The sequence below is a fragment of the Microcaecilia unicolor genome, chromosome 5, assembly GCF_901765095.1.
Source record: "Microcaecilia unicolor chromosome 5, aMicUni1.1, whole genome shotgun sequence".
Classification (NCBI taxonomy): domain Eukaryota; kingdom Metazoa; phylum Chordata; class Amphibia; order Gymnophiona; family Siphonopidae; genus Microcaecilia; species Microcaecilia unicolor.
The window spans coordinates 211,800,849-211,814,893 of NC_044035.1; the positions used below are offsets into that span (position 1 = coordinate 211,800,849).

General features: G+C 43.9%; 1 protein-coding gene across 2 annotated transcripts in view; it reads left to right on the forward strand.

Annotated features, from left to right (window-relative positions):
* Positions 1–14,045, forward strand: part of TMEM208 (transmembrane protein 208) — a 198,179-nt gene that overhangs the window by 70,860 nt on the left and 113,274 nt on the right. For both annotated transcript variants that reach the window (XR_003942212.1, XM_030203744.1), the window contains one exon: positions 9,248–9,384. Coding sequence is in view for 1 of the 2 variants with exons in the window: in XM_030203744.1 (XP_030059604.1) it covers positions 9,248–9,384 (137 nt within the window). In the remaining variant the exon portion in view is untranslated. The remainder of the gene's footprint in view (positions 1–9,247; positions 9,385–14,045) is intronic.

Consider the following 14,045-nt stretch of genomic DNA (forward strand, 5'->3'; position numbering starts at 1 on the left):
ACAATGTGATTTTCCGGATTTAATTTGTGATGTGCTATCTCTCACTGTTACCAATAACCTACCCTTCAATTATGGGCTGCTCATGTCTTTGTCAGTGGGCAAACTTACAAAATCAGCAAGGGATCAAATACTTATTTCCACCACTGTATGTATGAGAAAGCAATAGGATTTATTCCTTATAAGAAAAACAATTATTTTATTATTACTTGCTAATGCAGATACAATTGATTAGTTTCTCATGGGAGAGCAGCCCTGCTTGCACAAAGGTACTGGCTGTGACTGTCTCCAAAGAAGTAGGAAATAAAATCACTTATATACGTTCATTAACATAACAGGTCATACATAGGTAATCTGACAATAATCACACTTATTGGATATATGATAATATTATAGTTAACACTGACTGGCTATATTATAATTAGTTGGTTAGTACTCAGAAAGGCTAATAATAATCCTTGCCTAGAAATGCTAATAATAATGCTGGTTCTTTTAAGAATACAAAGTCACCTTCCTCTGGAGTTATCTGGCTCTGCAACTGGAGAACATCTGTAATCACCATGTTGCTGCACCATGTTACTCTGTTTTTCCATCCTGCTACTACTACTTATCATTTCTATAGCGCTGTAAGGCATATGCAGCGCTGTACACCATACACGAAAAGACAATCCCTGCTCAAAGAGCTCACAATCTAAATAAGACAGTTAGACAGACAGAACAACTAAGGGGTAAGGGAATTAAAGAGGAGGGGTACAGGGCAAGTGAGAAGTGGCTAGGAGTCAAAAGCAGTGTCAAAGAGTTGGGCTTTTAGCCTGGACTTGAAAACGGCCAAGGACGGGGCTAGATGTACAGACTCGGGAAGTCTATTCCAGGCGTGAGGTGCAGCGAGATAAAAGGAAGGGAGTATGGAATTAGCAATATAGGAGAAGGGGACAGACGGGAGAGATCTATCTGCAGAGTGGAGTAACCGAGGGGGGGGGGGGGGGGCGTAGGGAGAGACAAGAGTGGAGAGGTACTGGGGCGTGGCAGAGTGAATGCACTTATAGGTCAGTAAGAGAAGTTTGAATTGAATGCGGAGACAGGGAGCCAGTGAAGTGATTTGAGGAGAGGGCTAATGTGAGCAAAGCAACTTTGGCGGAAAATGAGTCAAGTCGCGCAGCAGAGTTTTGGATTGATTGAAGAGGAGAGAAATGGCAAAGTGGGAGGCCGGCAAGAGGTTGCAATAATCAAGGCGAGAGGTGACAAGTGTGTGGACAAGGGTTCTGGTACAGTGCTCAGAGATGAAGGGACGGATTTTGCTGATGTTATAAAGAAACGACAGGTTTTGGCAATCTGCTGAATGTGAGCAGAGAAGGCGAGAGAGGAGTCAAAGATGACCCCAAGGTTACGAGCTGATGAGACAGGGAGAATGAGAGTGCCATCTACAGAAATAGAGAAAGGGGGGGGGGAGGAAAGGTGGGTTTAGGGGGAAAGATGAGAAGCTCGGTTTTGGCCATGTTAAGTTTTAGATGACGCTGAGACATCCAGGCAGCAATATCAGATAGGCAGGCTGAAACATTGGACTGGATGCTGGATGAGATTTCAGGGGTAGAGAGGTAGATTTTGGAGTTGTCAGCATTGAGATGGTATTGAAAGCCATGGGAAGATATCAGAGAGCCAAGGGAAGAAGTGTAGATGGAGAATAGGAGAGGACCGAGGACAGAACCTTGAGGAACACCGATAGGAAGTGGGATAGAAGTGGAAGAGGATCCACCAGAGTGTACACTAAAGGTGCAAAGGGAGAGGTAGAAGGAGAACCAGGAAAGAACAGAGCCCTGAAAACCAAGCGAAGATAATGTATCGAAGAGTAAGCTGTGATCAACAGTGTCAAAAGCGGAGGATAGATCAGGAAGGATGAGGATAGAATAGAGACCTTTGGATTTGGCCAGAAACAGGTCATTGGAAACTTTAGTAAGTGCAGTCTCAGTAAAATGAAGAGGGCGAAAGCCAGACTGGAGTGGGTCAAGAACAGCATGAGATGAAAGAAAGTCAAGACAGCGGCGGTGAAGTATCTTGAAGAGGAAGGGGAGGAGGGAGATGGGACGATAGTTGGAAGGACAGATAGGGTCAAGTGAAGGCTTCATCCTCGCCCCTTCCTCATTTCTGCTTGCACAACAGATCATGAGTTGAACCACACTGGAGTTCAGGTCAGTGTCACACAAGCTCTGGCCTGTCAGTTTTTATAATCATTTTAGGCCTGAACCAATGTTCATAGTTAGGTTCATTTTCTATAACTCCCCCCTTGAAGGTCTTCGAAAGTAAGGCCTTCACTAGATCAGGAATGGTTAGTGTCTCCAGCAAACAACCTAGTTCTGCACCTAGGTGTGTGCTCACACCTCAAAAACTTGAGCCAGCTCTTTATTGTCATAAACTCAACAAATATATGAATAGTGCTCCGATTGCAGGCTCTCTTAGGTTGTAGGCATCCTAGAATCCCTCAGCAGGATAGGATTTCCTTTCCTGTCTTAACCGTCATGGCCATACTATCTCATGAGCAGTAAGAGGTGGATAGTAAATAGGGGAGACACTAGTAAGGGGAATTTGTGTGTTTGAAATTGCTAATGGAATAACCAAAAGATAGGCCGAAGGCAGCAGTTAGGGCTTCCGTCACAGAATAGAATGGTAGCAACAATTTCTATGGGTAATTCCCATGTACCTTTATAACTATAAAACTCCAAAGGAAGAAAATGGGGTTTGGTAATACCTGTCCTTACCAACCAAGTTGTAAACTTCGACTGTGAGGCGGGAGGCACGCTAGCTTCGTTGGGCAAATTTGAAAACAGTAAAGCAAGGGATTTGCAAGATTTGTCATTATTGTTATCACTCTGGAGTAACTTTAGCATGCCTATGGTACTATCGTAATCAGTGTCAAAGTCTAAGGGAAACAGAGCCACGGTAGGCTCTATTCATACATCGGTAATCTGCTTTTAATTCTGTAGGAAAGGAAGGATATTCTAAACAGTAAATAGTAAAACACCAAAAAGGAAAATAAGAAGGAAGACAAGTCCTAAAGCTATGAGTGACCAGTTAAAAATCTGAAGGGAATTGTTGGTTCGTATAACTGATTCCTGTGTCATGTAAGGAAATCAAAACATAAACAACAGTATGTTGAATTTAAGGCTTAGGTAAGGGTAACGAGCAGAAAAGCAAGTATGAAAGTGGAGATAATTAAAAGTCCCACAAGGGTTAAATTTTAAGTTCTGTGGTATCAACCGCTCACGGGGAAGTGACGGGGTAGTTTCCTGTGATTGCTATGCTTGGTCTGAGTCTCCTTCGGGTGTGTCTGGTGTGAGCATCGGGCTGCTTGGAAGATACATGGAGGCATATTTTCAAAGCACTTAGCCTTCCAAAGTTCCATAGGTTTCTGTGGAACTTTGGAAGGCTAAGTGCTTTGAAAATATGCCGCCTGGTAACATAGTAGATGACGGCAGAGAAAGACCACGGTCCATCCAGTCTGCCCAACTAATGTGCTACTTTTTGTGTATACCTGATCTTGATTTGTATCTGCCATTTTCAGGGCACAGACCATAGAAGTCTGCCCAGCACTAGCCCCACCACCGGCTCTGCCACCCAGTCTCTGCTAAGCTTCTGAGGATCCATTCCTTCTGAACAGGATTCCTTTATGTTTATCCCACGCATTTTTGAATTCTGTTACCGTTTTCATCTCCACCACCTCCTGTGGGAGGGCATTCCAAGTATCTACCACTCTCTCCATGAAAAAATACTTCCTGACATTTTTCTTGAGTCTGCCCCCCTTCAATCTCATTTCATGTCCTCTAGTTCTACCGCCTTCCCATCTACAGAAAAGGTTCATTTGCAGATTAATACCTTTCAAATACTTGAACGTCTGTATCATATCACCTCTGTTTCTCCTTTCCTCCAGGGTATACATGTTCAGGTCAGCAAGTCTCTCCTCATATGTCTTGTAACGCAAATCCCATACCATTCTCGTAGCTTTTCTTTGCACTGCATCAATTCTTTTTACATCTTTAGCAAGATACAGCCTCCAAAACTGAACACAATACTCCAGATGTGGCCTCACCAACGATTTATACAGGGGCATCAACACCTCCTTTCTTCTGCTGGTCACACCTCTCTCTATACAGCCTAACAACCTTCTAGCTACGGCCACCGCCTTGTCACACTGTTTTGTTGCCTTCAGATCCTCAGATACTATCACCCCAAGATCCCTCTCCCCGTCCGTACATATCAGACTCTCACCGCCTAACACATATCTCTCCCGTGGATTTCTACTCCCTAAGTGCATCACTTTGCATTTTTTCACATTGAATTTTAATTGCAAACTTTACCTTCTAACCCTTCGGCAATGTCACTCACAAATATATTGAACAGAATCGGCTCCAGCACTGATCCCTGAGGCACTCCACTACTCACCTTTCCCTCATCCGAGCGAATTCCATTAACCACCACCCTCTGGCGTCTGTCCGTCAACCAGTTCCTAATCCAGTTCACCACGTCAGGTCCTGTCTTCAGCCTGTCCAGTTTATTTAAGAGCCTCCTATGGGGAACCGTGTCAAAAGCTTTGCTGAAATCTAAGTAGATTACGTCTGTAGTACGTCCCTGATTCTATTCTCCGGTCATCCAGTCAAAGAACTCAATGAGATTCGTTTGGTACGATTTACCTTTGGTAAAACCATGTTGTCTCGGATCTTGCAACTTATTGGCTTCCAGGAAATTCACTATCCTTTCCTTCAGCATCGCTTCCATTACTTTTCCAATAACCGAAGTAGGCTTACCGGCCTGTAGTTTCCAGCTTCTTCCCTATCACCACTTTTGTGAAGAGGGACCACCTCTGCCGTTCTCCAATCCCACGGAACCTCTCCCATCTCCAAGGATTTATTAAACAAATCTTTAAGAGGACCCTCCAGAACCTCTCTGAGCTCCCTCAATATCCTGGGGTGGATCTTGTCCGGTCCCACGGCTTTGTCCACCTTTAGATTTCCTAGTTGTTCATTCACACTCTCTTCCGTGAACAGTGCTATATCCACTCCATTCTCATATGTACTTTTGCCAGTCAATCGTGGTCCTTCTGCAGGATTTTCTTCTGTGAAAACAGAACAAAAGTATCTATTTAGTAAATTTGCTTTTTCTTCATCATTATCTACATAGCAGTTCGCAGCATCTTTCAGTCTCACAATTCCCTTTTTAGTCATTTTCCTTTCACTAATATACCTGAAGACATTTTTGTCACCTCTCCTTACATTTCTAGCCATTTGTTCTTCCGCTTGCGTTTTCACCAGACGTATCTCTCTCTTGGCTTCTTTCAGATACAATGTTACTTTGGCCACTTTGGAATTGATGGAAATGTGATCAATTGGATCAAGGGTTTTCTAACATACCAAGTAAAATCAAACTCAAACATATCACCACCTTGGAAAGCATCCTGCGGAGTCCCCCAAGGATCACCATTATCACCAATACTCTTCAATATAGTGATGATCCCTCTTGCAAAATCCCTATCTATTCGAGGCCTAAACCCCTTCATCTACGCAGATGACGTTACAATCTATATTCCCTTCAAACATGACTTAACAGAAATAACCAATGAAATCAATGACAGCCTAAACATCATGGACTCCTGGGCAAACTCATTCCAACTGAAATTTAACATTGAAAAAATACACTGCTTCATCGTCTTATCTCAACATAACAAGTACAAACCCATAACCATAAACACCTCAGGACACACCCTTCCTACCTCAGACAGCCTAAAAATACTCGGAGTCACAATTGACCGCAACCTTACCCTTGAGACTCAAGTAAACTCCTTAATAAAGAAAATGTTCTACTCAGTGTGGAAACTTAAACGAATAAAGTCTTTCTTCCCGAGAGAAAATTTTCAAAATCTAATACAGTCAATGGCCCTAAGTCATGCAGATTACTGTAACAGAATCTACGCAGGATGGAAAGATCAACCCACAAAAAAAACTCCAGACTGCTCAGAACACAGGAGCCAGGCTGATACTCGGTAAAACACGATTCGAAAGTGCCAAACCCCTCAGAGAAAAGCTGCACTGGCTCCCAATCAAAGAAAGGATCACCTTCAAAATCTGCACCCTGGTCCACAAAATCATCTACGGCGTAGTCCCAGGATACATGATAGACCTCATAGATTTACCAGCCAGAAACAGAATCCGATCCTCACTATCATACCTAAACCTACACTACCCTAATTGCAAAGGACTTAAATACAAAACAACTTACGCATCCTACTTCTCCTACATAGGTGCACAACTATGGAATGCACTACCAAAAGCTGTGAAAACAATCCATCACCATTTAAACTTCAGGAAATGTCTAAAAACCATCCTCTTCAAAAAGGCTTACCCCACCGACCCACCTTAAATCCCCAAACCCAGCAACACAGCATAACCAATGATCTTACTGGACAATATACAATCTACATTCCCTTCGACCCTCCTGTTGCCTGATACACACCTACCTCATCAGACCACATTATAACCTGTATTTGTTATCAACTGAACTGGCGAATGCCATTACGGTACTATGTAAGCCACATTGAGCCTGCAAATAGGTGGGAAAATATACCTAAACTGGACCCTGCACTGCCTGTTAGATTCTATCAGTTAATGCTGTGGTACAAAGCCTTTAAAACTTAAGTGGAAAAGACTATGGAGATTAGTTGATAAAATTTGCTTTTTATATTTTTATTTTGCCTAACACTAACCTACAATTCCTCCTTTAAACACCAATCTTTTCCAAGGCACAAAGCAAAATAGTGTTCACTTGCCAGAGAAATGTCCTCTTCTCTCGGAACTTCTCAGAAAGAAAGTTCAGTGTGACCTTTCCTCTTTATGTAGTTTTGAATCTAAGGGGCCTCTTTTAAACAGGCTCTTTGAAGCTGACTCAGCAAACTATGGTTCCCTCTTCTTCTGGAATTGTCATCCGAAGAACCATGGAGATTGGAGTGTTTTCTGACCCTCATCACACAGAACGAGGGGTCACTTCTATATCCCAACCTCCAGTCTCTGGCTCTCATGGCCTGGGTGTTGAGAGCCTAGAATTCGCCTCCTTGGGTCTTTTGGAGGGTGTCTCCCAAATCTTGTTGTCTTCCAGGAAAGATTCCACTAAGAGGTGTTATTCTTTTAAATGGAGGAGGTTTGCCGTCTGGTGTGACAGCAAGGCCTTAAATCCCCTTTCTTGTCCTACATAGACCCTACTTGAATACCTTCTACACTTATCAGAGTCTGGTCTCAAGACCAACTCTGTAAGGGTTCACCTTAGGCTTACCTTCTACACGCTAATGATAAGCACTAATTGCACAATATCTGGACAGCCTTTAGTTCGCTTCATAAGAGGTTTGCTTTTGTCAAAGCCCCCTGTCAAATCTCCACCGATGTCATGGGATTTTTCAATGTCGTTCTCACCGATCTGATGACAGCTCCTTTTGAGTCACTGAATTTCTGCCATCTGAAGTACTTGACCTGTAAGGTCGTTTTCTTAGTGGCTGTTACTTCAGCTCATAGGGTCAGTGAGCTTCAAGCCTTAGTAGTGGATGCACCTTATACTAAGTTTTATCACAACAGAGTAGTCCTCCGCATACACCCTAAGTTCCTGCCGAAGGTGGTGTCGTTCCATCTAAACCAGTCGATCGTCTTGCCAACATTTTTTCCCCAACCTCATGCCCACCCTGTCGAAAGCAGCTTGCACACCTTGGACTGCAAGAGAGTGTTGGCCTTTTACATGGAGCGGACGAAGCCCTTCAGACACAGTCCGCCCAGTTGTTTGTTTCTTTTGATCTCAACAGGAGGGGTGTCTCCATCGGTAAATGCACTATTTCTAATTGGCTAGCAGATTGCATTTCCTTTGCTTATTCCCAAGCTGGGCTGACTTTAGAGGGTCATGTCACGGCTCATAATGTTAGAGCCATGGCTGCGTCAATGGCCCACTTAAAGTCAGCCTCCATTGAAGAGATTTGCAGGGCTTCAACGTGGTCTTCAGTTCACTCATTCACATCTCACTACTGCCTTGAGCAAGATACCCAACGTGACAGTCGGTTTGGGCAGTCAGTGTTGCAGAATCTATATGAGGTCTAGAATCCAACTCCACCCTCCTAGTCCCGTTTTATTCTGTTCCAGGCTGCACATTCATTTAGTTGAGGGTTTTTTTAGGTTAATGTGCGTTAAGTCCTCGCTGTTGTGAGGCCCAGTTGACCATCGTTTGTTGTTTTTGGTGAGCCTGGATGCTAGCGATTCCCCACTTGTGAGATTGTAAGCCTGCTTGTCCTCGGAGAAAACAAAGATACTTACATGTAGCAGGTATTCTCTGAGGACAGCAGACTTCACATTCTCACATTCCCGCCCACCTCCCCGTGGAGTTGTTTCTTCGTAATTTGTTTCATTTTTTTATGCTATTGTATTAAACTGAACAGATGCGCAGACGTTGCGGATAGAAAGGTTCTCCATGCATGTGCGATGGGATGCAGCACGTGCCCCAGAAGGCTCTGTAATTTTTTCTTTGATGGCTAATGTACCGATTCCTGGGCGACGCGGATCGTCTAACCACTTGTGAGAATGTGAAGCCTGCTGGCCTCGGAGAATACCTGCTCCAGGTAAGTATCTTCGCTTTCTCTGAGGACAAGCAGGCTTGCCATTCTCACAAGTAGGGAATCCCTAGAATCCAGGCTCACCCAAAACAACAAACATTGGTGAATTGGGCCTCGCAATGGTGAGGACTTAACGCACATTAACCTGAAATAAAACTCAATTAGATGAAGGTGCAGCCTGGAACAGAATAAAATGGGCCTAGGAGGGTGGAGTTGGATTCTAGACCCCAAATAGGTTTTGCAACACTGACTGCCCAAACCATCTGTCGCTTTATTTGTAGTTCAGTAATTGAAATATGTCACTTTTGAGAATTTACATCTGCTATCTACTGTATATAGTGCTGTGTACAGGTGGAAATGTGAGGGGATGCTTTATGCAATTAATTGCACGATTGAAAGTTTTGATCGCGATCGGTCATGTGATTAAAAGTTTTGATCGATGTGCATCCCTAAGTTTTATTATTTTTATTACCCAGGCCCTCTTTTTGAATTATAAATAGGTGAATGGGTACAAAGCAAGACTGGGTACATTTGTGGGTACCAGATAAGAGGAACAGTATAATTATAGTGTGCAGTCATTTTGCTTCTCTCATAACTGATCACCTTTTGTCCTTTTCCTCACAGGCTGTGCTTATGTTTAGCTCAGTTATCTTTGGTGCAAGTTATCGCTCAATGAGTGCCATGGCACAGCCATCATTTGCTGAAGATGGTAACCTGACTGATGGTGGAATTGATTTGAATATGGAACAAGGGATGGCAGAGTGAGTGTCTACACCAGCCCAGGTGAGCAGTAGCTGCTCTCTTGGACTCTGTACTTCCACAGGCTCAGAGCCTGTATCAGTCAGAGAGCCTAATACCTGTTGTTTTATTTATTTATTTATTTATTTATTTATTTATTTATTCATTCATTCATACATAGATACATACCTGCATACATACTTTAGACACAGAGTCCTGTGCATGCTTTAGATCTAATGTATATGTGTGTGTATGGCCAGATTTGAATAAATCCCAGGTGCCAAAAATTGGATCTGTTGTCTAGGTTTTGTAGCCTGAACATATGAGCAGCTTGGGTAAGGCTGTAGAAAGTAGGCAGTATTATCAGCAGGCTCTCCACTTTTCCTTCCTCTCTTCCCACCCACCAAAAAAAAAGGACCTCTAACGCATATGCACACACCCCAGTCCCTGGCCCAGCACAGATCAGAAACGAAAAGCAGAACTACTGCATGTCAGGCCAGCGCCCCCCTCTTTTGTCTGCTGGTACTGAATATAACATTTGATCAATATAGCTCAAATTTTGCATTTAGCGCCAAAAGCAGCAGAGGAGGAAAGTGTGGCTTGATGCACAGCTGCTCTTCTTTCCTTCCGCTTCTGATCCTTGCAGGGTCAGGGCTGTGAGGGGGGTGGGTCAAAATAATGAGATCAGATTTGGAGAGCAAGAGATGGGTTTTTGTGTGTGATGGGGGAAGGGGGTGAGAGCTAGGTGTCTATGTGCTGTGGGGTGATGGAGGGAGAGCTGGGTGTCTGTATGCCACTGGAGAGAGGGAAGGGGAAAGAGAGAGAGCTGGTTGTCTTTGTTAGGGAAGAGGGTAGATGAACCAGGAAGGGAGTGAGCCAAGTGTCTGTGTGCTGGTATGCAGGAGCTATGAAGGTTTATAGTTTATTCAGTGTTTGATATGCCACTATTACAAAACTTGTTGATCAAAGCAGTGTACAATAGAACAAATTAAAAGTAAAGTAAAATACGTGAAAGGAACGCCAAGTATTATAGGAGAGGTCACATCCATGCAAGCAAGAAAAGAGGATAGGAAAATAGTTAAGATGGCTGCAATGAACAAGTCAAGAGGACTAGCTGGTAGGGCTAAAGGCCAGTTGAAAAAAGAGGGTTTTGGGAATATGAAAATTCAGGTCTAATTTCAGGAGGGAGGTCATTCCAGAATGTAGAGCAATACATTAAAATGCAGATGTATGTGTTGATTCATAACGAACCTTCCTAGGAAGGGGGAGGATAAGGCAGTGTGTATCTAGAATTGCCAGGGAAGAAAGGTAGGAGGGAGTTTCTAGGTGAAGAGCCTTGTGAGGTAGGCATAATATTTTAAAAACAGGATGAAAAGAAACAGGGAGCCAGAGCAATTTGACTAGAAGGGGTGAAGCCCGATTGAATTTTTGAGCCCTACATAAAAGATGGGCTGCTGAGTTTTGTAGGGTTTATAGCCTACACAAAGGGGATGAAGAAATGCCACAGTAAACTGAATTGCAATAATCAATTCCAGATATTAAAAAAGCATGTATTAAAGTGTGTAAAGAAGAAAAATCCAGATAACTCTGAATAGATTGAAGCTTTCTAAGAGTTAGAAAACCAAGTTTGATGACCAGAGTTATATGTGCATCAGAAGTTACATAAGAACATAAGAATAGCCATACTGGGTTAGACCAATGGTCCCATCTAGCCTAGTGTCCTGCTTCCAGCAGTAGCCAATCCAGGTCACATGTACCTGGCAGAAGCCCAATTAGTAGTACCATTCCATGCTAGCAATCCCAGGGCAAGCAGTGGCTTCCCCATTTCCATTGATGATCATGCCTAGGTAGCAAAACTAGTTTACAATTGGAATGGACTTATTGAAAAGAAAAGGAGTAAGGGAGGGAGATGGGTGAAAACCAGTGATCCAAGAAGTAATGGTTTTAGAGGGCTTGAGGACAAATTTGTGAGTGGCAAGCCAGTCTGCTAGAGCATTGTACAGTCTTGTAAGTGGCCAAGATCAGGACAGATAGAAAAAGTGGGAAAAATCAATAAGAACTCACCTGCATAAAAGAAAAATCTAATATTCAAGTTTCAAGTTTATTATGAACTTATTTCCCTGCCTATCAGCGATGTCAGCTAAGCGGCTTACAGACTAATTCAAAAGAGAGAGGAAGAGTAGAGAAGAAAAGGACAATATAACAAAAGAGGGGAAGAACTACAATATTCCTGATAAGAAGTGTGGGGGGGGGGGGGGGGGGGGGCAAAACATCAGGAGAAGAGGTAGAGCTCAGTGGTGCCATTGCTTAGGAAGGGATTGATGAGGAGCAGGGAAGACTTCCATAAAGAGTTTGTTTGTTTTTTTATTTGTAAGAAGTCTTTATTTAGCTTTCAATCTTAACAATATATTGTTGAGACAAACTGTCAGCACATTATTACATGGATACCAAAACAAATAATATTACCATGTGGTACAGTTTGCTTCCACAACTTTGCATCTAAAGTAAACCTTTATAAACTTCAATAACTTTATCAAGTTTTTCTTGTAGAGCATCCCCCCTAACCCTCCCTACCCCATCCCTCCTTTCCCCCCCATTGAAGAGCCTGATTACATATCCGTACACTCAATGACAATATTCACATTCTAAATGTTATTGACAGCATTTATAAAAAATTTCCATACCGAGTGCCATTTACTTGTCTGGTGCTTACTTGCTGCTAAAAGTCTTTCCATCTCACACATACATTTCAGTTTGTTTTGCCATTTCATAACTGGAGGGACCCCCAATTGTTTCCAGTGTGATGCAATTGTCACCCGAGCTACACCTGTCACCTGCCTCAGTAACTTCTGTTGACATGACGTTAATCCGTCTACCTTTGCGGCAAAAAGGAACAGTCAAGGTGCCCAGGGAATCGTGCACCCCAACCAGCTCTGTATCCTGCCGTGGACTGCCTTCCAAAATGCTCTAATTTTAATAGAGCTCCACCGCACGTGCCCCATGGTCCCTCTCATGCCACATCCCCTCCAGCACAAACCAGATGAGATTGGGTATATTCGTTGAAGGCGATCTGGGGTGAGGTACCATCTATATAACACCTTCACTGCATTCTCTTTAAGCGGTACATGTGTTGACACACTCACCACCGCCCGTTCTATTCTCTCCCAGTCTCGCCCAGGGCCACGCCCAACTCCGTCTCCCACCCCCTCCTGTGGCGACTGTAGCTTGGAGCCTGTGTGCTGACACACCTATATAGATTCCCAATTAGGCCTCGGGAAGTGGTTAGTGTTTCACAGATCTCCTCTAAGGGTTTTTTTTTCCCGCTTGATTACCAAGCTGACTGCCTCGGTTTGGAGGAAATGTGATAATTGGTAGTACGCAAATTCATCCCCCTCCACCGCAGGGAAGCCTGACTTTAGGGCTGCAAAGTTAAGCATAGTAGTTCCTTCAAACATTTGGTCCCATATTTGTAATCCCTCTCCATACCACCTGGTGAAGACCCTCTTCATGTTCCCAGGCAGGAATAGGAGGTTGTACGCAATTGGTGACGTACACGATAGCACACATCAGCCCCCCGGGAACAACTTATCCCAGTAATGAAGAGTAACCTCCACTGAGGGGCATACCCCTTCACCCAGCGATCGAAAAGGCCTCGGCAGCCACATAAGTGCCCCCAGCGGCGTCATGCCCAGGGAGTGTTGCTCCAGGTGTACCCACTGTCTGTCCGGGTAGTCTTGGTACCATTCTACAGCTGCCTTCCCCTGGGCCACCTGATAGTACCAGAAAACGTTCGGGACACCCAGTCTCCCTCTCTTCCTCTCCTGATACAGTAGGGTGCGCAATAACCTTGGGTGCTTTCCGGCCCAGACGAAATGCACTATAAGGTCCTGTAAAGATGCAAGGAATCGCCTGGGCATCATCACATGTAACACCTGAAATAAATATAGGAGACGAGGCAGCACATTCATCTTGATAATGGCTATCTGTCCAAATCAGGAGACCTCCTGCTCTCTCCATATCCTCTGCAATGGCTCTGATCAGACCTTTATAGTTTGCCGAGAAAAGCCCTGATAGTTTCGAAGTCAAATTTACCCCCAGATATCTGATTTGCCTGCTGGCCCATCTGAACGAGAAGGAGGACTTTAAGTCCGCCACTGTTTCCTCAGTTAAAGTTACATTCAGAGCCTCAGACTTCGCCATGTTTACTTTAAACCCGGACACAGCAGAGTATTCATCAATAATTTGAATAAGTCTAGGAAACGTGGACAGAGGTCGAGTCGCTTGCAGCAAAACGTCATCCGCAAAGAGTGCCATTTTATGTGTTCTCCCTGCCACACAGGCCCCAGAAATCTCCGGGTCCTGTCTTATCCGTGAGGCAAATGGCTCCATAACCATAGCAAATGGTAGGGGGGACAGGGGACACCCCTGCCGCATGCTTCTGTACAACGTAAACAGTCCGGAGTGACTTCCATTTATTTTCACACAGGCTCTTGGTGAGTTGTAAAACGCCTGTATCCACCACCTAAACTTCATTCCAAATCCCAGGACCTCCAACACCTTGTACATAAAAGACCAGTGAACCCTGTCAAAGGCTTTTTCTGCATCTAGGCTTAAGAGACACAGAGGTCGCTTGTTTCTCTTTGCCAGATACATGATGTCTAAGGTGCACCTGACATTATCCATC